The sequence below is a fragment of the Seriola dumerili genome, unplaced genomic scaffold (assembly GCF_002260705.1).
Source record: "Seriola dumerili isolate Sdu_G_001 unplaced genomic scaffold, Sdu_1.0 BDQW01001299.1, whole genome shotgun sequence".
In the NCBI taxonomy this organism is placed as follows: Eukaryota; Metazoa; Chordata; class Actinopteri; order Carangiformes; family Carangidae; genus Seriola; species Seriola dumerili.
Genome location: NW_019175554.1, coordinates 1,749,318 through 1,770,366, shown reverse-complemented (window position 1 = coordinate 1,770,366; position 21,049 = coordinate 1,749,318). Strand labels below are relative to the sequence as shown.

Here is a 21,049-nt window from a genome sequence, read left to right as displayed (position 1 = left end):
AAGCTTGAAATTGTGCACCCCTCTTACTCAGCTGCATGATCATTTTGGCCTCATGAAATTGACCCACTAACATCATCTTTTTATCTGTAATTTGACCGGTCAGGTTAGTCTGTTACTGTTCTAAGCTGTGGCAGCAGATTACCTCTGAGAAGTAGAGAATATTATCTGAGCACACTGTAGCATTGCCATCTCCGTCACTGACATGTCCCCGTTTCAGCCTACAATGTCCAATGACCTAATCTTCATGCTATTTCACCCCAGCTATAATTCGTTACTCCTCTGACAATATTTACGAAGTCCAAGGCTAAATACAGCAAAAGGCCTTACCGGGTTGAATGAATTTTACTCTCGCCCCCGTGGAGTCCCAGTGAGTCTGGAAACCAAAGTCTGGTCGACTGTTGGGTTTAAGGGCTAGGCTCACTCTCATGTCACTGTGATCCACCTGTAACACACACACACACACACACCATAGGTAAAGGTGACACCCTGTGATCCAATGTCCTGTGCTTCCCGGTGGAAATTAGAGACTTCAGAGGCCTGCTGCACAAATATAGTAAGGGATACACAAGTGACCAGTTTATTATCTATAATGTAGTGCAACCATCACAGCAGCCCTGCAATAAAAGCCATCTTTGAGAACTTTATAATGTTCAGGTTTTATGTTGTTGTCAGAGATGTTGATTCATTCATGTTGGTGGCTTTTACAAGTGCTATTACAAGCCTAAATGTCAAACAAACTCCTGATAAAACATCTAATTAGTGTGAGTGAAGGAGACCCTGTCAGTATATAAATATCTGAGTTATGCTTGTTAACCACATTATTTTCTGAAGTTTAACTTGCTATTCATACTTGCTTTTTTTTTTTTTTTTTTTAAATAAGAGGAATAGTTAGAAAACAGCCTGTGTTTTTGTTTACTATGCTGCAAATATAAAATTAAGCAATTTTGTCATACTCAAAATTCTAGCTAGCCCTTTCTGTGCTGCATGCCTCTCAGATCGTGACATCTCAGGCAGTGAAAACCAGGAGGAGTGGTGCTCATCTATTTACCTAAACTTCTCTGTGGTTAATTTGATCAATCACTTTAAGTCACAATCGATATCAACCTTTAATTACCAGTGTCTGATCACTGCTCCAAGTTAAATAGCTTACCTAGAAAAGTGATTATTTCTCTGTCTATTTGCCTGTGTTCTTCTAAACTACTGTCTCTGACCAATAAATGAAACCATTTTCATAATCCCACGTTATAAATAGTACAGTTTGATGCTACATAATTAAATTCTAGTTTCAAAGATGTATACAGTTTTACTGCATCACTACATACAAATGGTACAAATGCTGTATGCTGAAAAACAACACAGTATACCTTTGTAGACGGCAGAGTGGAGCTTTTGTTGTGGAGGTGGGACTGTAGATTTGAATAAGGCTGCGGCAGGAGCTGGGTGTGGGGCTGATGGTGGTGGCCGTTGGTCTGGAAGGAGGTCTGGCTGGACAGACTGGCCCCTTTCCCCTCCTCCCCCTTGTCTGTACCATTCTGCTTTGCCTGGTTGGTTTTCTTCTGTCTGATTGAAGCCTGGTACTGACCCCTCAGATGGCTGGCTGCAGTTCTGGGCAAAGATTTGGTGGGTGGAGAAAGAACAACTTCTTTCTCACGGTTCAACAGCAGACCCTGGTTATCATCTAGCTGGAGAAGAATAAAAAATAAAAAAAAAAAGACAAATTAGATTGCATCATTTACCTGCAGCATTGAAATGCAACTGTCCTGATGTAAGACAGTTGGTACTGACTGTCTATGACCACCAGGCGATCCAAGAAAACAAAGGTAACACAAGCTCACTCATATGTAGTACACACATACGTGTATATATGCCCACCTACACACACACACACACACACACACACACACACACACACACACAGGAAATGCTCTTATATTAATTAGCATGAGTCTATTTGGCTGACTTAACAAGTCCCTACACACCTTCCTGAGCACTAAACTTCCAGTAAGCCAGAATTACATTTAGAAAATTATGAACTGTCCAGACTGTGTAAAACAAAATGGGCAAGTTCTTTTTTTAGTTTTTTTTTTTTTTTTTTTTTTAATCTCTGTCCTGACATCCATGTCCATCACCATAATTACAAGCATTATAATGAAGATCCATCAGACAGATTGTTCCAGCTTTATGTGAGGGCGGTAGAGAGGGAGGATAGCAGAAAAACAAAAGACCATTGTGTGGTTGGTATAACTGGATAAATGTTTTATGTGTGCCTACTTGTATCCAAAGAAGATACCATTAAAATATCTACTTTTTTTTTTTTTTAAGAAGAAAAAAAAAACAAAACAAAAAACAGCAATAACACAAATGTAGAACACCACCAGACTTGTTTTTTAAGCCAATACCATGACAGGAAACAACACAAGTTACCAAAAAAAAAAAAAAAAAAGAAGTAATTTTTCCCACTTGGTGTCGTACTGTGTGGAGACCACTTAGTTAAACTCACGTTGTGCAGTCTTGGCAGTGAGAACCCTCTCGACTGCTTGGTCCCAAAGGGTCTAGCTGTGATTGCAGAAGAGAGACGGGATGAGCCCTCGGACCGCCGGTAACCACGCGGAAGGCTGGCTGAACCGGACCATGAACCAGTTCTGGACAAGTACTTGTAGACACCTGCAGCCTGCCGGCCTCTACCTTGATCCAAAGCTGGTTCCAGAGATGTCTTCTGGCTCTCTTCCTGGGGCTTGTGGTTTTGGTGGGACAGGTCCTCCAGAGCATCAGCTGCTGTCAGATGAACTGCATCAGTGCAGAAAGTTGGAACTTTTGGATCGATGCAGAACTGGAGTTCCTTGTGACTCGACATAGATGCAGTAGGATCCCTGGTGCTGGTTGACTTTGTGGTCTCGTTTGGCTGTATGGTTGTGACCAGAGTGGAGATTTGGTTTGTAAAAACATGTTCTGGCTGGGCCAGTTCAGGTGTGGGCTGGAAAGGAGCTGAGGCGCCCTGGACTTTGACTTGGGTCTGGGAGCTGAAAGGGCAGTCCAGAGAAGGTGTAGTAACTCCTGCTCCATCTGAAGCCAAGGAGGCAAAGTGGGTCTCCTCTCCCAAGATACTCCCATCAGAGGCAGGCATGGCTCCAACCGACGATCCCTGAAAAGAAGCAAGTCAGCGCTGGCTACAGATCTGCCATGTAACAAGGTGAAATAAAACAAAGATTCACCTTGCCTTGCACAAATTCATCTATATCTCATTTTTTTCTGTTATCATTTTTCTGTTTTCTGCAAATACAGGCAGAGACATTCATTAAGTTCAGAGTTTTAAAACAAAAACAATAACTGTAAATTTACCTGAGTGTGGGCTGCTTTATGGGGGCTCAGTGTAGCTGTGGGGGTGAAAGGTGTCTCCGTGGCGTAGCCGCGGGCCAGCAGAGCTCGAGTGTGTGGCCGGAGATCAGAGCTTGATGATTTTGATGGAGGAGAGGTGGAGTAAGGACGGGGGGCATGCCTGCGTGGCGACTGCTGGTCTCTGGGGAATTGGCATGTAAGGGAAGAAGAGCCAATGTAATATAGGAAGCAGAAAACATGGGGAGGGGTGGGTGTGTGGGTGTGTGTGTGTGTGTGTGTGTGTGTGTGTGTGTCATCTTACAGGAGTTCACTGTGGCTTTTCATTCACACTTTAAATAAATACTCGGTAGCAACAGAGTTCAGGAGTGAAAGCTTTAGATTTTCCATTACATTCTGAGCAGGAGTTTTACCTCTTTAGCAGTCCACCTTGAGCGTCATTCTTCTCAAGGTTAGTCAAAGCACCATTGGTCATCTGGCTAATGACATGCTCTCTGTCCTGAGACTTCCTGCGGAGGTCAGACTTGGTGCTCCTGCGACGATTCTTCCACTTTGTTAAGTCCTGAAACAAACGTATAACCCGATAACACAGTTTGTGCGCAACGACATTGTAATGTCATGATCAATATCTTTAGGCTTAGAGACACTTTCTTTTGACTGATGATAAACTAAATTATATCTTGTCGACACTTAAAGTTCAGTCTTGACCTTGGGAACTGACAAAATCTCCAATTCTTTTGGCTCCATTTCTCTATTGGCATTCATGCTTCAGTGGCTGCTCTGGAGCTTTTGATCATATCACATATCTTCCTCACATTTGTCCAATTGTCTTTCAGGAACTTTCAGGACTACTACTAAATGATAAGGCTCTTTCAAGAGTACATTTTATTTCAACTGGGGCTGCACGACATGCAAAAAAATATCATATTGCATTATTTTGGCAGATATTGCGATTTCAGTTGCAATGGTCGTTTTTGCATTTCATTTTCACTGAAAGCATTTTTTAAATGATGACGTGATTTTTGTACCAATCGATCATGTTCCATTACGTCTCTGGGGCGTCTCTGTAATGTGACACATTTTACCTCTACGATTTGGATATTGCACTTGGCCATATTTGGATTTCAATTATAATTCTAATAATTGTGCAGCTCCAATTTCAACATGGCAGAGAAGTGCTTAAAATGTACAGAGAAAAACTAAAATTTTTACTAGAATTCCTCAACAATTGAGAAAACCACCTGCTGAAGACAGTGAGATATGCTCAAAAGCTCCAGAACAACTATTAAACAGACCTTGTAGCGAGACCGATTTGTCAGTATTGACTTTTCTTGACTTACATCCTGCCACTGAGCTTCACTGTCCTTGACAGTCACACTGCTCTTCCGTGCGTTTTCTTGGCTCCACCCTCTTGCTCTATTCGTGTCCTGGCCCACATCATAAACGGCATTGTCGTTAGGAAATTTACGTATGGGATAAACCATCGGGATGTCACTGAGTGATTTACTCCTGGTTCACACGGACAAAGAGACAAGACATGGAAATTAATAATGGATATATAGAGCAAACAAAGATGGTATTTACAACACTGCTGCTTTATGTTGCGTGAAAGTGTCACTTAGAACACAATGTAGCAGGAAAAGCATGATGCACATGCCAACTACTTTCTATATGTGCCCACACACACACGCCCACATACACATGTCTGCACACACAAACAGTATCAACAGCTGCAAGACGGCACATTCTGCATTCAAACAACAGAATCCTTACTCAAGTGCGAGCAGGAGTGTAGCAAGCAAGTCAAATAACAGCAGTATAAATGGCAACAGATGTTGCTGTCTGGATAACACAACAGACTCGACTTGTAACAAGTAATAGCACCGCTGTGGGCAACTGAGGATGTCACACATGCCATTCAAATAACTTACAGCAGCATTTAGTGGGTGGTATATCAAAACTATGACATAATGTGATGGCAAGAACCAAGACTGTGATCAAAAACAATCCTGTAGTTTGTCATAAATTCCTCTGACAAGTTTCTGCCCAGAATATTAGCAGTGGGAGGTATACCAAGTGCTCCATCTTCACGAACAAGCGAGTGCCGCTGGCAGCATAATTTCCTTTGTAGCTCAGCTGAATACAAACCAAAGCAGACAGACGAAGCAGCAATAAAGCAGTTATGATCAGAGTGCTCTCAAGACACCACTGCTCCAACTTTATGCCCAAAACTTTTGGACTTACCAAATCCAGCCAGGGTTGACCTGAACTGGTCTCTCAGGCCTGACCTGGTTTTGATATGCTCTACAGAACCAAAGACACAGACATGAAGATGGATGACTGCAATTATGGAACTAAATATAAAGGTTTGACAAAAGCAGTTACCGGCACAGTGACGAATGATGAAGGCCAGGAATGACAAGGGGATAAACTACAAACATTATGTAGAGAGGACGCATGCACATCACTGACAAAAGAGGCACTGTTATTTGACAGACACAATACATATGACTTCAGTACCACAGCTGTAAGACAAACCTACCATACACAGAAGATCTTGGCAAAAAGAATGTGTTTAATGCACAAATTGACATTTCACAATATTTTAGTTTGTTTATTGACCCACTACAACACATTTAATTATTCCACACCAAACCATATCATAGCACAGGGAGTGAACTAGAAAATATATTAGTGCTGGCACAAAAGGTGTTATAAATAACATGAATCTATTATGACTATCAAAGTATGACACAGCACATGAGTCATCTGTTTAACCATTATGAGCTAATGAGTCACTCAGCATGATGCTGTCAAAAAGTCCTCACATCGTCAGCGCTATAAAAAGGTGCCTGAATAAATGCCAGATAAAACATGCAGTACTTAGCACATTTAATTTGCCTGATAACTTCATGAAATATCTATTGAAGAACAGAGCAAAATTTGCATCTTTGCCAGAATGATGTCGCTTTTCTCTGATGCATTAGAGATTTGCAAATGCAAATGTAACAGGTGCAGTTCGCCACCGTGGTACACGATGAGATAATGAGTACAGCCTGTACAGTGTGTAATGTTTGTACTATTCGGGACTGTGTGTGCGTTAGCTATGGATCCTCAGGACGGGAGTGTGTGTTCGGGCTGGGAGGAGGGCGCTCAGTGACGGTTTTGAGGCTCTCCAGATGGGGCAGAGATGTTTTGCACAGTAGCAGATGTCACAAGCCAGGAAATGAAGTCAAGGTCAAACTCTTCCCCAGACGAACCCAGAGCTTTATGGCTACAGTCAAAGAAAAGGAGGAGAACATGCATGAAATGAGTACAACATTATTAACAATAGACTTTCTAAAAAAAAAAAAAGAAAAAAAGAAAAAAAGAAAAAAAAAGGACAGGGAGTTACAGGATAAAAACAAATTTGCAAGATGTTGAGGTCTTTGTCATCTTTCAGTGTCAGTAGCACTAGCTAATCCCCTGTACCTAGCAAACTAAGATTTAGTTTGCTTGGTGTGGTGAAGTTAAGCTGGATTTATAAACTACTATCTAATGTTATAGGCAAAAAGGCAGACATAAGACCACAAAAAGCAGGTTATCTTGGCACCACACACAAAATGTTGTATTTTATGTTCAAGCTTCATATTTACTTTTTAATCAAAGGAATTAACTCAGACTCAAGCCTGCAAACTCAGCCATATGATTCAACTTTGGAAATTAAGCGAAATGCAACGGCGCAAAAAGCAGCTCCAGCTTTGCTTTGTATTAGTTTGAAGTAAATCACATTTGCACTTTTAGTACTGCCTTGCATTATAGAGCAGTAAAAGCAGCCAACAGACCTTAAGCCTTGCATCTTACGATACCACGGTCTTCTCTGGGAGCCGAGGTAGATCGTTCGCACACGAATCTCCTCTTCAGGTGTCCAGTACTGGGGCAAGAAGCGATCATAGTTGGGGTTGATCGATGTCTGATGAAGAGTCTGCTGCACTCGCCGGAAATACAAGTCATCTAGGACAGGGTCTGCCTCAGTATAATCGTCTTCTGAGTCTTCCTCACAGAGAGCCCGCTGGAAAAGCTCTACATCGAAGGCACACTCAGGAGGAGTCAGAGCGAGATGGGGTTGAGGGGAGACAGGGGCATCTTCAATGCTGCAGCAAAGAGTGGTATACCCACAGCTGTGTTCATTCACAGCTGATCGCTATGATCACACAGGCATCATTTTGGATAAGATCGTAACACAAAGTATCTCAGAAATGATCTCGAATGGCACAAAGCTACTTCAAATTTTAAAAAAGGCAGAAGTGTGACTGATGATCAATGCAAATACACCGTTTTTGTTAAGGTTACGAAGGGTTCTTCCAATTTCTAAGTGCAGTAGTGTCATGTTATTGCGCTTTATCATGAACAGGGCAGATTGAAAAGAAGCAATTTTGTTGTTTCATGCATAAATCTGCTCATTGCGGGAGAAGCGTGACAATGTTTGTCTGTTTCGCAGGGCTGTAGTGTAGCTCGTCATCCTAACATGTACTGTTTGCTACCATTCAGGTGTTAATTCATGATGCTATACAGGCGCTAAGAGTATGTACGCAAGAGAAACCCAGTCAGTGTCCTAATTCTTCCTAATTGCAGGTATGTGGGTTTGTTATTTTTCCAATAGAAAATACAATATGTTTGTTTATATATTTTGTATTTCATTTATTCTTTTTGTAATGCTTTTATGCATACTCTTTGTTTCAGAACATTTCTCGCCGAGAGCATGTACGCAACCCTGTGAATCTCCTACTTCTACCCCATTTCCCCAGCAATGCAGTTACTAAGGACTGGCGAGTAAATTGCTCAGAGACTTTCCTTGGAAGTGCAGCTTTTCTTTCTACACAACATGATGCAGAGTTAGACCCACTACATAAGCAGTGGAGTAGTAGGTTATGTGGTTAAATACCAGCAGAGCACTGACTGATGAGAATGGAGCTCACCGCCAACACCTTGGCCTGCCACATTATTAATGTAAACTGTCATTTACTTCTGAAAAGAGTTACTGTCATCTGTTCCGGGAGTGATGATGGTCTGTTCTGACAGTTGTAGTACTGCAGACATGTGGGCGCAGGGAGCTGCGGGCCAAACTGAACCCTGTGGTGAGCTGCCACTAAGTCTGGTGCTAACCCATACACAGTCTACAGATTTATTGTTACTATGGTGACTATAGGTTAACTGGATGAAGTCACTGGCAAGAAGATACTTACTCGGGAACAGCCATTTGGTTTTCAATAACCCAGACAGAATTAATTAGCAGTTTAGGTTTCTCTATATTAAAATTGAAAAACATTTATTTTAACTGTTTGTCAGTTGTTTAAACTACACACACTCTCCAAGCTCGAAAATACTTCTAAGAATAATTCAAATTTCATAATAACTTCCTAACCCCAATTATTTATTATGAAAAAGAAATTTAAATAATATTGACAACAAAAACAAGTAAAAAAAAAATAACACTTGTCACAAAGTTACTGCTAATTCTAGCAGTAGAGAAATAAAACAAGGCTTATATAGCATAAAATATGAAAATAATTACCATTATGTGCGTTTTGTGTGAAAGTGACTGTCTACTTATGGCCTAGGGCTTAGAGTGACAGAAAAAGTACTCAACTCCAAATTAGTATAAAATGTCTGAGAGTGGAGCAGATGTAAACTGATTTGACAAAAAGGTGATATAAAAATGAGCTTAAACAAAGGACAACGCATATAAACAACATGTGATTATCGTCTGTATTTATGTGACTAAACTCGGAAATAAAATCATATTTGGTGGGTATGTCCAAGTTCCCCGTTTATGTTTCTAATTTAAATAATTAAATTCAATAGCAACATGCACATAGGTTCCCCCACAAAATCCACTGTGGAACAGGATGTAAATAAATGCAGACAAAGTCAGCTATGGATGAGTGAGTTAGTAGCAGCATGTGATCTCTGTGCGTACAGTAGCCACAACATTTGCAATACCTGGACAGTGGACCGTTCTCCTCCCGTCCTTGTTTTCTTCGTAGGAGTGGTGGTGGTACACAGCCTTTGTTTTGATGGACTGAGGTCCGTGTGGTCTCCATCCTGAAGACCTGCTCAGCTTCTGCGTCACTTCCACAACCTGGGGACCGCACAGACATAAGGAAAAATTAGCAGCAGAAAAGATATGTTTGAGAGGGAAAAAAGAAGCTAAAATAAACTAAAAAGAAAACTGACTGAGATGAGAACAACAAGGAACCTTTAGTGGATGACTGCGTCGACACACAGCGAAGTCTTTAGGGAGATTCATGCCAAGTATTTTACCCTCTCCCATCACACCCACTCACACACTTTTATCACCACGGTGTGGAACTTGCCACAATCCATCACTGACGAGCACCGACACCAAGCACAACAGAGTGCAGCAAGATGACAATGATATAAGAGGATCGGCAGCTTCTAGATAGTTCATCTAATAAAAGTAAAATGATCAACCATTACGTGGAATATATATATTTTTTTTTTTAGTAGGTAGGCCTTCTCTTTGGGGATAAGCAAAGGTAGCAAAAGCAGTTTACATGGAATTATAAGAGGTACAAACAGAGTTAGTCTATACAATAACAAGCCCTAAGAACAGAAGCTCAAACTGCAAATGAAAGGAAAGCTAAACATAAATACACAAAGGTGCCGGTACTGGCCAAGTGATTTCTGTTCAGGGCACAAAATCTGTGTTCAAATGCAAGATAACTACATAAAAGGGTGTGGTGTAACTAACTGTTAACTAGGAAGAGACTGAATGAAGAATACACAATTAAATGTACCTTCACTGTTTTGGCGGAGGGCCCGGGAGTCCAGAGACTCGACACTGTCCACAGAGTTCTCTCTCTTATAGCTCAGCCTCATGCGCTGACGTTCCTCCCTCTCTGGGTACCAGCACTCTCTGTCCCCGCTGTCCTTCACAAACACATTACTGCCCTCATCTAGAGCCTGGATTCAAAAAAGGCAAGGTTAATGTGGACACAAAAATAAATAATAAAGAAAAAGGGACAACAAACTGTGTAAAAGGCCTTGAAGAACAGCTTACTTTGGACAAGGCCAAACCTAACAGCCCCTCAAAGGCCTTGAAGTTAAGCTGAGGACCACTGTAGAATGCATCTAGGTGAGCTTTGCGACCCAACCAGTAGATAGTGATCAGAACCTGAGAAAGAGCAAATATAAGAATTGGGTTTACTATACAATGAATATCTTCCTGATCTAACCTCCATCTCTCCAGTTCAGTTCTCCAGTACAATTTCATCAGATTGTGATCTAGGATTGGTACTACGGAGGGGAAGGTCAGCATAAACAAAACTGGATTTTCAACTAATGTAGTAAAAAAAAAAAAAAAAATGATCAAAAACCCACACTACAACAGCTTCCTTTCCTAACTAAGAACCTACTGAACACAAGGTCAACCTAACTGGCAGCCCAACCCTGAAACTCCAAGAGAAACGGCCATCAGCATGACAGAACAAGACTCTTTTCCCCCCTCATTCCAAAAGTGACAGTAAAGTGCTGCTGTGTGTGACACCATCATTCTGCCCTCCCCTCTCATAGCAGGTTGGACAGAGGTGCCAATCTGTGCCTGGTGACGTTATGGTTTTTTTTGGTTTTTTTTCATTTTATGGGAAAGGACGGTAAACTGTGAAAGTCCTAAGAGAAAATGCTGAGCGGAGACTGCACTCAGAAAATGTTTAGAAGCTCATTCTCAGAAGAAAACGTGATGTTTTTTAAAATATGATGTGTTGTAGCAGACTCTATGGACACAATTCACTCTAATTGTTAGTTTGCTGTGCTGTATGTTCTCTACACAAAGTTATTCAGTGTTCCCTTCGGGGTTCGGGTCAGTGAATAGGAAAGAAGGCTGTTCCGGGTGGAGGTCTACCTACTTTTATTTTGCGGGTTTGGGGGCAACTCAACAGTGGCGCTTTAAGATAAATGCTAACATCAGCATGCTAACAATGACAATGTTAGCATGATGATGTTAAGTTCATCATCTTAGTTTAGCGTGCTAGACTGCTAACATTTGTTAATTAGCACTAAACAAAAAGTACAGCTGCGGTTGATGGGGATGTGATTTGTTTCACTGGTGTTTGGCACTTTGGTATTGGACAAATTACAATTTTGACCTGATGATGGCACTAGATGAAAGGTCAGGGGAGGTCAGGTCATTACATTCATACTGAGGGTGTGTGCCAGATTTCATCGTTGAGAAATTTCCACAAATGTCAACCTCATTGTGGCGCTAAAGGAAAAGTCAGTGGATAACCATATTCATTACGTTGAATTCTCTGGGAACCATCGATGGCTGTTCTAAATCTTATGCCAATCCATCCAGTAGCTGTTGAGATATTTCAGTCTGGACCAAAGTGGTAGACAGACCAACATCATCATCCCTAGAGCCATTCCACCAGTGTAGACAAAAATGTAATAAAATTTGTCTCTCACAAACACAACTACAGAGTTTGTGTTTCCCTCCTATACCCCAGCATATGATCCAATTTGCCCACAGCATCAGCCACAAGGAGGACTGTTGGGGTGAGGCACATGACCTTCATAACACAGCTTACACTGGAAAGTACTATAAGTCAGTGAGACTTTTCAAGCATTAGTAAATAAAGTGAGTAAAGGTCTGTGAAATATGTGCCACTTCCTGGCAATTAGGGACACGATTTTTTTCCTCATTTGCCTTGAGGCGAGGGATTTTTTTTTTTTTTTTTTTTGACAGAGTGCCTTTCTCCCCCTGGCAGGGCAGTGGCCTGTCTTGCATAGGGATATCTACAACACTACATGTTTCTCCATTTGTATCTTTACAAAGTCATCATAGAGCAGTCAGCAGATTTAAAAAAAAAAAAAAAAAAAAAAAAAAATATGTAATGCCTAGAGATGATTTAAACGGCTAAATATTTGATAGCACAATGCAAGCTAAATGAAAAAGATGAGAATTCTGAGTGGTTTATAAACACCACTGTATGGATTCCTCATTATGCTTGATCGGTCTCTGTAGCAGCTACTTTATCAGTCAATCGAAGGCATTCACTGAATACAGAAATGATCTGAGTTCTAGCCATAAGTAGAAAGAGAGTAGAAATGTGATTCAATAAAAAAAGGGTTATTTCTTATTTGTTTTTTTAAACAAAAAATGATTTACAGGAACACACTATAAAAGGTGCAGCTTTTCAAAAAAATAGGCAGTTCTGGTGGCTATTTAAGCCTGTTTGAGCCACTGAAGCTAAAATTCTAATTTTCCCTCATTTGTACAACTTATATCTTATTTCAGCCTTAAGCACAGAGGCGAGATGTGTTCATTATTCTCTAGTAGCCTGCCACCTACCTCATGCCAGGGAGATCATTATACTGCATGTAACATGACATCATAGGTTAATCCTATTTAATGGTGTTATTCGCCATGGTTTTATAATGGTAAATTATTTAGGAAGCCTTAAATCATTCAAGCCCTGTCAACAATGGCCCTCATTCACATCAGTGTTGTGCAACTTTAAAATTTACAGTATGAATAACTCCGCTTCATTTATCTGTGTATTTGGTTGGAAACCTGAGTGAAACTGTGGCTTTCAATGGCTGCAAATTGACCCTAATTGGTTGATCCAAATAAAAATGCTAAACCCAACTCAAAGAAAGAGAGCTCTGACAAACAGCCTCATTACTGAGCCCAAGTTGTCAGCTATTGTGTGATTCAAATGAGGCTTCCCAGATAACCAAAACCACCTCATGAGCTGTGGAACATGTAAATACCAGCGGTGCACACAAGCGTGTATATGTACAATGTTCACATGTTCCACACACACTAACCACACACATACACTTACTGTAGTTGGGAGAGACACAGTTCAAGCCATGGTGACAGAACATAAGACTACGTTTTGGCACGTACTGTGTGAGGTGTAATGCCAGATTACTGGGATGAGCCCCAATCTCAATCAGCTAAACAACCCCTTTGACCATCATCACTATGGTTCTGGATGAGTCTTGACACTGGTGGGATGTTGGCATCAGCATCAAGAGCTGGAACTTATCTGCTAAATCTACTGGTAATTGGGTTGATAAATGAGATGTTGACTACTGACTTCCTCTCATTTGGTAGATTCAGTGGTGGCGTTAGGGGTCCTTTACTAGGTGATGTGGAGCAGGACAGAGTTGCCTTTAAGGTTTAAAACTCATTGGCAAAGAGAGGGAATTGGAAAAATAAATGAATTAGAAGAAAAAAAAAAAAAAACTTACATTTTTGAGTCTTCTGTTGCTTTCATCTCGCCTAAAATAAAAGGAAAGACTGAAATAATCATGCTGCAATTTACAGTACGACTGCACATACAGTTGCATCACTAAACTGCAATGACTGTACTGTAAAAAAAATAAAATAAAAATACAGAGCTATTGGGAAGAAGAAAAAAAATGAAACTAGAGTGACATTTCAAGACTTCTCATTTGCAATGCTCTACTAATCAGTTGCTTATCAGAATTTATAGAGAACAGGCTATCAACTCAAAGAGTAGCAGCTTGTCAGGCAAAGCTCCTATCTTCATAAATGTAAAACAGCTATGAGACTCATGCACAAACTATAAACCTTTTTTCAGCACAGTAGTGCTGCAGTAAAAATATCTTAGTGTTAAATGTGTTTAATGCAGTCAGTGAAGAAAATATATTTCAGTCATCATGCATATACATTTCACTGTATTTGATCAGCTGACAATACATAATGGTAGGAGTTTTAGAATTAAAACCAGTGATCTAGAGGCTTTAAACATCTTTAACACATACTGTACTTATACATTCACAGAGCACTTTAATAGGAATACCATATCAATACGGGGTAGAGCCTCAGTTCTTCGTGGCATGGATTCCACATGATGTTGGAAACATGCCTCTGAGAGTCTGGTCCATGTTGGCATGACTGCATCACATAATTTCTACAGATTCGTCAGCTGCACATTCATGTTGTCAATCTCCTGTTCTACCACATCCCAAAGGTGTTCTACTGGATTCAGATCTGGTGACTGGGGCGGCCACTGACGTTCACTGAACTCACTGTCATGTTCATGAAACCAGTTTGAGACAACTTACTTTGTGAAAGGGTGCTTTGTCATGCTGAAAGTAACCATTAAAAGATGGTAAATTGTTGCAATAAAAGGAAGCACGTGGTGAGCAACAACGCTCAGGCATGCTGTGGCATTCAAACGATTGATTGATTGATTGATTAATTGGTATTAAGGGGTGAAGAAAAACATTCCCCCACACCATTACACCACCATCACCAGCCTGGACTGTTGACACAAGGCAGGTTAAGTCCATGGATTCATGCTGGTGAGGCCATATTCTGACGCTACCATCTGCTGCCTCAGCAGAAATCAAAATTCATTAGACCAGGCTATGTTTCCTTCAACTGTCCAGTTTTGGTGAGTGTGTGTCCACTGCAGCCTCAGATTTCTGTACCATCTGGCACAAACTATTATGCCACAGTCAAAATGATTTTATGTACTGCACTGCTGCCACATGATTGGCTGTAGGGATGAACACTTAGGCCTGCCTAATAAAATGCTCAGAGAGTATACATCACACAGCATGTTGTGTAAGCAACCAGAAACCTTGAGTAAAGGTGTGCTTCTCTGTGGTGGCATGAGCCCCTGCAGCACACGCACCTGACATGACTCTTCTTCTTAAAAGACGACAGTACCTGAGTGTTACACGAGTAGACAGGTCCTGCAGGTCTCCTGGATGAAACAGCTGTGACTCATTCAGTCCCAGTTTCCCACAGGCTTTCAGGAATACATTCACATTATCCTGGAGATTCAAATTACAGCAATGAGACAGTTAAAAATATATAAAAAAAAACAAACAAAAACAAAAAACACTAAGCACAGAGAAAACTGGTAGAGAATCAGAAGAGGGTGGTGATGATGATGTCGATGCTGTTTGGGATCAGTTAATGCCAGTGAACTTGGAAAACGCCACCAACCAACCTTACACAGTTTAATATGACATCTAAAAGCACCAACAATAAAGAGTTGAAAAATGCATTACCGCTAGGACTGGGACCACTGTTATAATAACAGATTTATCAACAATTATCTGTTAGTCTGCAATGTTGATGATTCAAATACTTGAAAGAAAAACCAATCTGCTCTGATACTGGCTAACACAATTTAATTTAAATGTAATGTTAAGGTTACAATGAATGTTGCATTTACCTAGATTGCCATTTTCATTATTTATTTTATTTTATTTATTTATTTTTTTTAAATAAACATTTGGTCAAATAACTTTTCAATATGTTTGAGTTTATAGCATTTAATACAACCAAAATACAAAGGGTAAGAAATCTTCTCATTGGCTGAAATGAAAAATGTCAGCAGCAGATTCCATCAGCTTTACCCAGTAAACATTAAGTGTCTACACTTTGCTGTTGTCTGTAAACATTAAACTCACTCTGCCAGACGCTGTCTATAGCATGAGGCTCAGTTAAAGACAGTTTCCTAGAAGGGGGGAAATAAACCAGTTTGAGACTCTCATCTACTGCGTCGGATCCCAAATACTACCAAGGCAGCAGCGGTCAAAATCTGTTTCAAACCTCTTCAAACAGGTTATTTCTTTTGCCCTTGTTTGAATAGCTACATGAATCAATATGTTACATGCCAGCAGTAATGTAAAAGGACATCTAATTTGCAGTCAACAGGCTAAATATGCAAAACCACCTGTACGGTCCCTTAGGCTGACAAACGAACTGCTGAGTCTCTACTGCATCTGCATCTCACCCCACCACCACCAACACCACAACTCCAGCAGCCACTGTTGGGCTCTTTCTATTTAAAGGTCCCTGATGGATGGATGCAATTGATCTTTCCATGCTACTGCTTTGGGCAGTTTTGGCAATTATACTTGTATGAAGCCATCGGAACATAGCCAGAAGGAAAAATACAAATCTGCATTTGCATTTATGCCCTGTATAAAAAAAGACCTACATATTCAGCAGTTGGTTTGTCGCAATGAAATGCAGTTTCAAGATAATTCAAATTGTGGCAACACCGTCTCACAGTGCCTTTAACAGGAAACCACACAATGTGTCAAAACTTCCTGGCTAGCAGGTGTTGTCTTATTTTCTTTTGTGTTTGTATTATACCAAACACACATTTTAAAATGCATTATTTCAATCTATATATTACAATTGTCTACAGGACTCACATATTTGCAGAAGTATTCTACATTGTTCAACAAATAAGGGTAAAGAAAACATCACATCTGCCACACAGCCAGGCTATCTGGTACACAGACAGACACACACACACACACACACACAGACACACAGACACACACATATGGTAAGAACTGTAAGACCTAACACTCACCAGGCCAGCGATGGGAGTAGAAAGCCTGTTTACTCTCTTAATGATGCCAGGTTTCAACTGGTTGATCAGGCTATAAGTGAAAAGAATAGATTAGCATAGCTTCTGCTGCAGATATTTGAGAATAATCCTGAATAACTTCCAATAATGAAATTATATTATAAAAAGACATGCAAAAACAAACAAAAAAAAATGATTACGTGCTTATAAAACAGTTTGATTGCATCTTAGACAAAGAACCAAGAGCTTTAGGATAATGTCTGATGGTCTATATTACATGCAGTTTAATTCTTGGAATATGATACTGATGAATTCCATAGCGCAGCTTTGGATATTAGCTTTGGTCATTTTTTAAAGTTAGTTCAGGGCTGCTGCCGATGGTAAGCTGGCAAATTAGCCGGACTATACTGTAACCATAAGTTTGCATGGTAATTTACCCTGAATGCAATCCTATGAAATAAAACTGTGACTTTGTAAGTTAGAGCATCGTTACGCACTCGCAAAGCAGGACTCCATTCTCCAAGGCAGCACGGAAATCGTTGCAACCAAACAATTTTCCAGTCACCTCCTAAAAGAAAAAAAACAGCACATTTAGAGTTTATCCACTGACCATTGATAGACCATTAACAGACAAGCAGGATGCTCAAGTATGGTGATGATGCATTTGAGTTGATGGTCCAACCTGACCAATATTAGCTCTTGGAGGGAACTTATTACTGTACTGTACCCGACATATATGTGCAGACATATTGGCACTGGCATATATATTAGCTGATAAGTAACCAGAAATATCAACTATATGTCTGAGGAAATGCAGAAACAATGGCACCACTGCAGAGTTTGTCCACCAGTGAGTTATTTTTCAAATGTAAAATAATCACATCACAATTTAAGGGAACAACGAAAGTTAGATTTAAACCAACACGGTTCATGAACAGCAGTGTGGTTCAGAAAGTGTTCAAAGTATCTTAATCAAACTATTTGGTTCAATTGTTGAAGACTGCGTTGGTCCTTTGTGCACTCTTGGTAAAATACAAAACTGTTCAGCAACAGGAAAACAATAAAAAATAAATAACTACATAAATAAATACACAACTATGACACAAACTGGGAAAACAAGGTCCTGGTTGAAATTAATTGAATAATCCATAACAAAATACATGTAGACAAGCATTTACACTAACATTCAAAAAATGTTTTTGGTCAAAACAAAGAATACAACATAACCTAAATGGTTTTACATAGAAAGGCAAGAGGGCTTTGTAATGAGGACATAAAAATGGGGCTATTAAGGTTCAGCTCCATAACTAACAGAGGGCCCCAAAAGACTATTCTTCTCACTAATTAGTCCCCCCAGGAATCCACAATCACAATTCGTTTTTGGTGGAACTGGGCACCGGGTACGGAGCGGATGCTTCTCAGTGGAATCAGACAAACAATGCAGTGGTGGATTCACACAATAAAACACTATCTGGTCAAGATACTGTCTGTTCTACAGCACCAACATTTAATTGGTCATTTCAGTAAACACTTGCCCCTAAGAAACCACAGATTCAACTCATTTCAAAATGTTTTTTAAGTGTGATTTCAAAACTTCTCTTGACAGCTTCATGTTAAAAGGGAGTTTTCCTGAACTGAAGGAAGGCGCCAAACAAGGCAACACTGTGAAAATATAGGCAATCATTAATGAATCCGTTTGATTCACTTCTAACATGGAGCTTGTAGAATAATGTAAAACCTAGAACTGCAATGATTAGAAGTATAATTGATTCATCTACTGAGTAATCCATTATTCTTTTTATATAAAGAAAAAAATGCCAGATTTTTGCTGGTTCCAGTGTCTCAGATGTGAGAAGTTGAAGTTTTTCTGTGTCACACATGAAACTGAATATCTTTGGATTCTGGATGGCTGACCAGATAAAACACGTGACCTCACCCTTTAATAGATTATACCCACCATTTTCACTATTTCATGGTATTTTATAGACAAAATTATTGATTAGGGAAAAAAATAAGCAAAATAATTGATAATGGGAATTATTGTTAGTTGTAGCCCTAATTTTGTCTCATACAGGTGATGATGGGCACCGATCTAAAAAGTAACCTGACTGTGCTGCTCCTGTTTCACCAGAAACTAAAAGGCCTGTTTACATAATGTAAAAGAGGCCAATCCATTCTCATTTCTTCTGGAGTCCAGTAGGCACTGAGCAAACATTTATGTGTAAATCGCTGCGGGTACTGTGCTACAATGATAAACAGCAACAATTCCTGGACACTTGAATGTATGAGTGAGCTTATTATCCTCCAATCTATAACACTGGATACTGGTGATAACACATTGCTGTTGTGGTTTGGCACAAGGAAGAGTTTATGACACAATTTAGCATTTCCTTAAAAGCAGCATGCCTTGCTTACCTCCTGTCTAACACTCGCTTGCACGCGCGCACACACACACACACACCCCACTGTTCATCCATCCTTTCATCCGCCGGTGCAGAAAAATAGACAGTGTAAAACTGGCATGGGCTTACTGCCAAGAGAGCTGTGGAAAGAATTCTCATAATGATCCACTCAGACACAATTGACATTAATGGTGCCATTTAGAGTTGGTCAACATTCAGTGCCCACAGTCTACAAGTTGTATTCAGTGGTTATGATTTAAGGATTATAACGTCAGTGTTTGGACAGGAGCAGCCTACAACAACCTAGAAAATGCACTGCAGTGAAACCACATCCTCCACAGTGCATGCATGAGTAAACCTGTCTATCACATGACCATTATAGTGTGCAAAGAGCAAGTACTGACTAATCAAAACAATCACACCTCACTAAAGAACAAACCACATAATGTAAGGTCCCTGTTGCATATTTTTAATTTCTCTTTTGGACATAGCTAATAATCTACTTTCCTTCCATGTGCGTTTCCCTCTGAAGCTCTGTGAGCCATAATCTTTATCTGGACTCACACAGAGTCCTGCGTCAGTTACCTAAGGCCTTATCAATGCCTAATTTGCATTTGAACTTGAAGATAAGTCTGTAAAAGGTGCCTCAGTTTAAGTTTATGAGAGCCATTTAAAACAGGAATCAGCATTAACAGTTTATAGTGAGTTAAATTCCTATTGATAAAATGGCAGAAATGACTGCTACAGACTAATATGAAACATTTCCTGTCTCCACGAGGGGTTAAATGGCTGACAGGGAAAAATTCAGGTTTATTTGCACAGTAATTGGTGAAGAGGAGCACAGACTACTGCACGTCTCAAACAGCGTAAAGCAAATAATGATAATAATTTTTTTTTTTTTTTTAAAAGAAAGAAAAAACAAGAGAAAAAGAAAGGGAGTGATGAAGGTGAACCATGTACCTCGATCCAGCGTTGAGCCTCGTTGAACGCGTCTGCACAGCTGACACTGGTCTGCTGGCGCCACTCCATCTTTAATCTTGTGAACCAGCAAAAGGCACAGCAGCAGTGGAGGGGCAAGAGTGCAAGGTAACAATTTGTTAAACTAATTAATCATGGAGCAAAACAGGCGCCACCACGCCATGAACCCTCAGCAAGCTTATCAAATGAGTTCAATCCATGTCAACAAACATGAGGAGAAGTCCGTGCGACTTGATTTCAATAAATATTCATCATTTTTAAACAAGTGCCTGTGGCAGCCTGTTGACTCACCTTGTGCTGTGTGTAGCGGCTCACCGGTGAAAGGTCTCCACTAATTGACTTCCAGGTTATCACTGCTCTTCTGCCGCCGACTTTCCATCACTAACAGGTTTTTCCGCTTATTGGGTAAAAGTGGAGAGTAAGATCTCCGCCCACTCCAAAACTACAACCAAAGTTTCAGACATGATGTGAAACCGAGGGAAGATGTGCAGAGTCTCATCGAGCCTCTGGTGGCCTGATGGCGTATGACAGTGTGGTCAGCAGTCAAAGCTACAGACACTGACGGCACACTGGGATGTAGTCAGAGGTTTCTTAGAAATACAGAAGGCATGAGGGCGAACGAAAAGTTTATTGAGGCAACTCAAGGCGAGGGAATGTAATGCAACACAGAAAAACACAGTAAAAGATTTTCATAAAATAAAACAAAATAGAATGAAATAGATAAAAGAGAGAGCCATTAGCTGCAGCCTTGAGATAAAATAAAAATAGTAGACCACAAACACAGTCATAATGCAGTAATAAGTTGCCCCAAATGTGATGATGGGAATAAAGGAGCTGTAAGGAGTTGAATTAATCAAAGGCCATTTCAATATTCAAGTCCAAGTACAACCAAATGCAAAATAGAATATCTTGACTCGTTTTAATGGCTTAAATCTTTTAAGGTTTTTACTTAATTTAGTG

At 40.2% G+C, this 21,049-nt stretch overlaps 1 protein-coding gene across 9 annotated transcripts in view; it reads right to left on the bottom strand.

The window, feature by feature from the left end:
* Positions 1 to 20,467, bottom strand: part of LOC111238411 (LIM domain only protein 7-like) — a 28,073-nt gene extending 7,606 nt beyond the window's left edge. For 8 of the 9 annotated variants that reach the window (XM_022767890.1, XM_022767897.1, XM_022767894.1 and 5 more), the window contains exons 1-16: positions 20,381 to 20,467; positions 20,072 to 20,147; positions 17,207 to 17,277; positions 16,713 to 16,782; positions 15,044 to 15,150; positions 13,594 to 13,624; positions 10,397 to 10,510; positions 10,134 to 10,299; positions 9,316 to 9,454; positions 5,578 to 5,637; positions 4,674 to 4,842; positions 3,747 to 3,895; positions 3,340 to 3,517; positions 2,501 to 3,142; positions 1,365 to 1,682; positions 328 to 442 (exon numbers count right to left, since the gene is read on the bottom strand). In XM_022767890.1, the coding sequence (XP_022623611.1) occupies positions 328 to 442; positions 1,365 to 1,682; positions 2,501 to 3,142; positions 3,340 to 3,517; positions 3,747 to 3,895; positions 4,674 to 4,842; positions 5,578 to 5,637; positions 9,316 to 9,454; positions 10,134 to 10,299; positions 10,397 to 10,510; positions 13,594 to 13,624; positions 15,044 to 15,150; positions 16,713 to 16,782; positions 17,207 to 17,277; positions 20,072 to 20,140 (2,398 nt within the window). In that variant the 5' untranslated portion in view covers positions 20,141 to 20,147; positions 20,381 to 20,467. Of the gene's footprint in view, positions 1 to 327; positions 443 to 1,364; positions 1,683 to 2,500; positions 3,143 to 3,339; positions 3,518 to 3,746; positions 3,896 to 4,673; positions 4,843 to 5,577; positions 5,638 to 9,315; positions 9,455 to 10,133; positions 10,300 to 10,396; positions 10,511 to 13,593; positions 13,625 to 15,043; positions 15,151 to 16,712; positions 16,783 to 17,206; positions 17,278 to 20,071; positions 20,148 to 20,380 lie in introns of those variants that run through there. The other variant, XM_022767899.1, reaches the window with a different exon arrangement.
* Between the last annotated feature and the right edge of the window lie 582 nt (positions 20,468 to 21,049).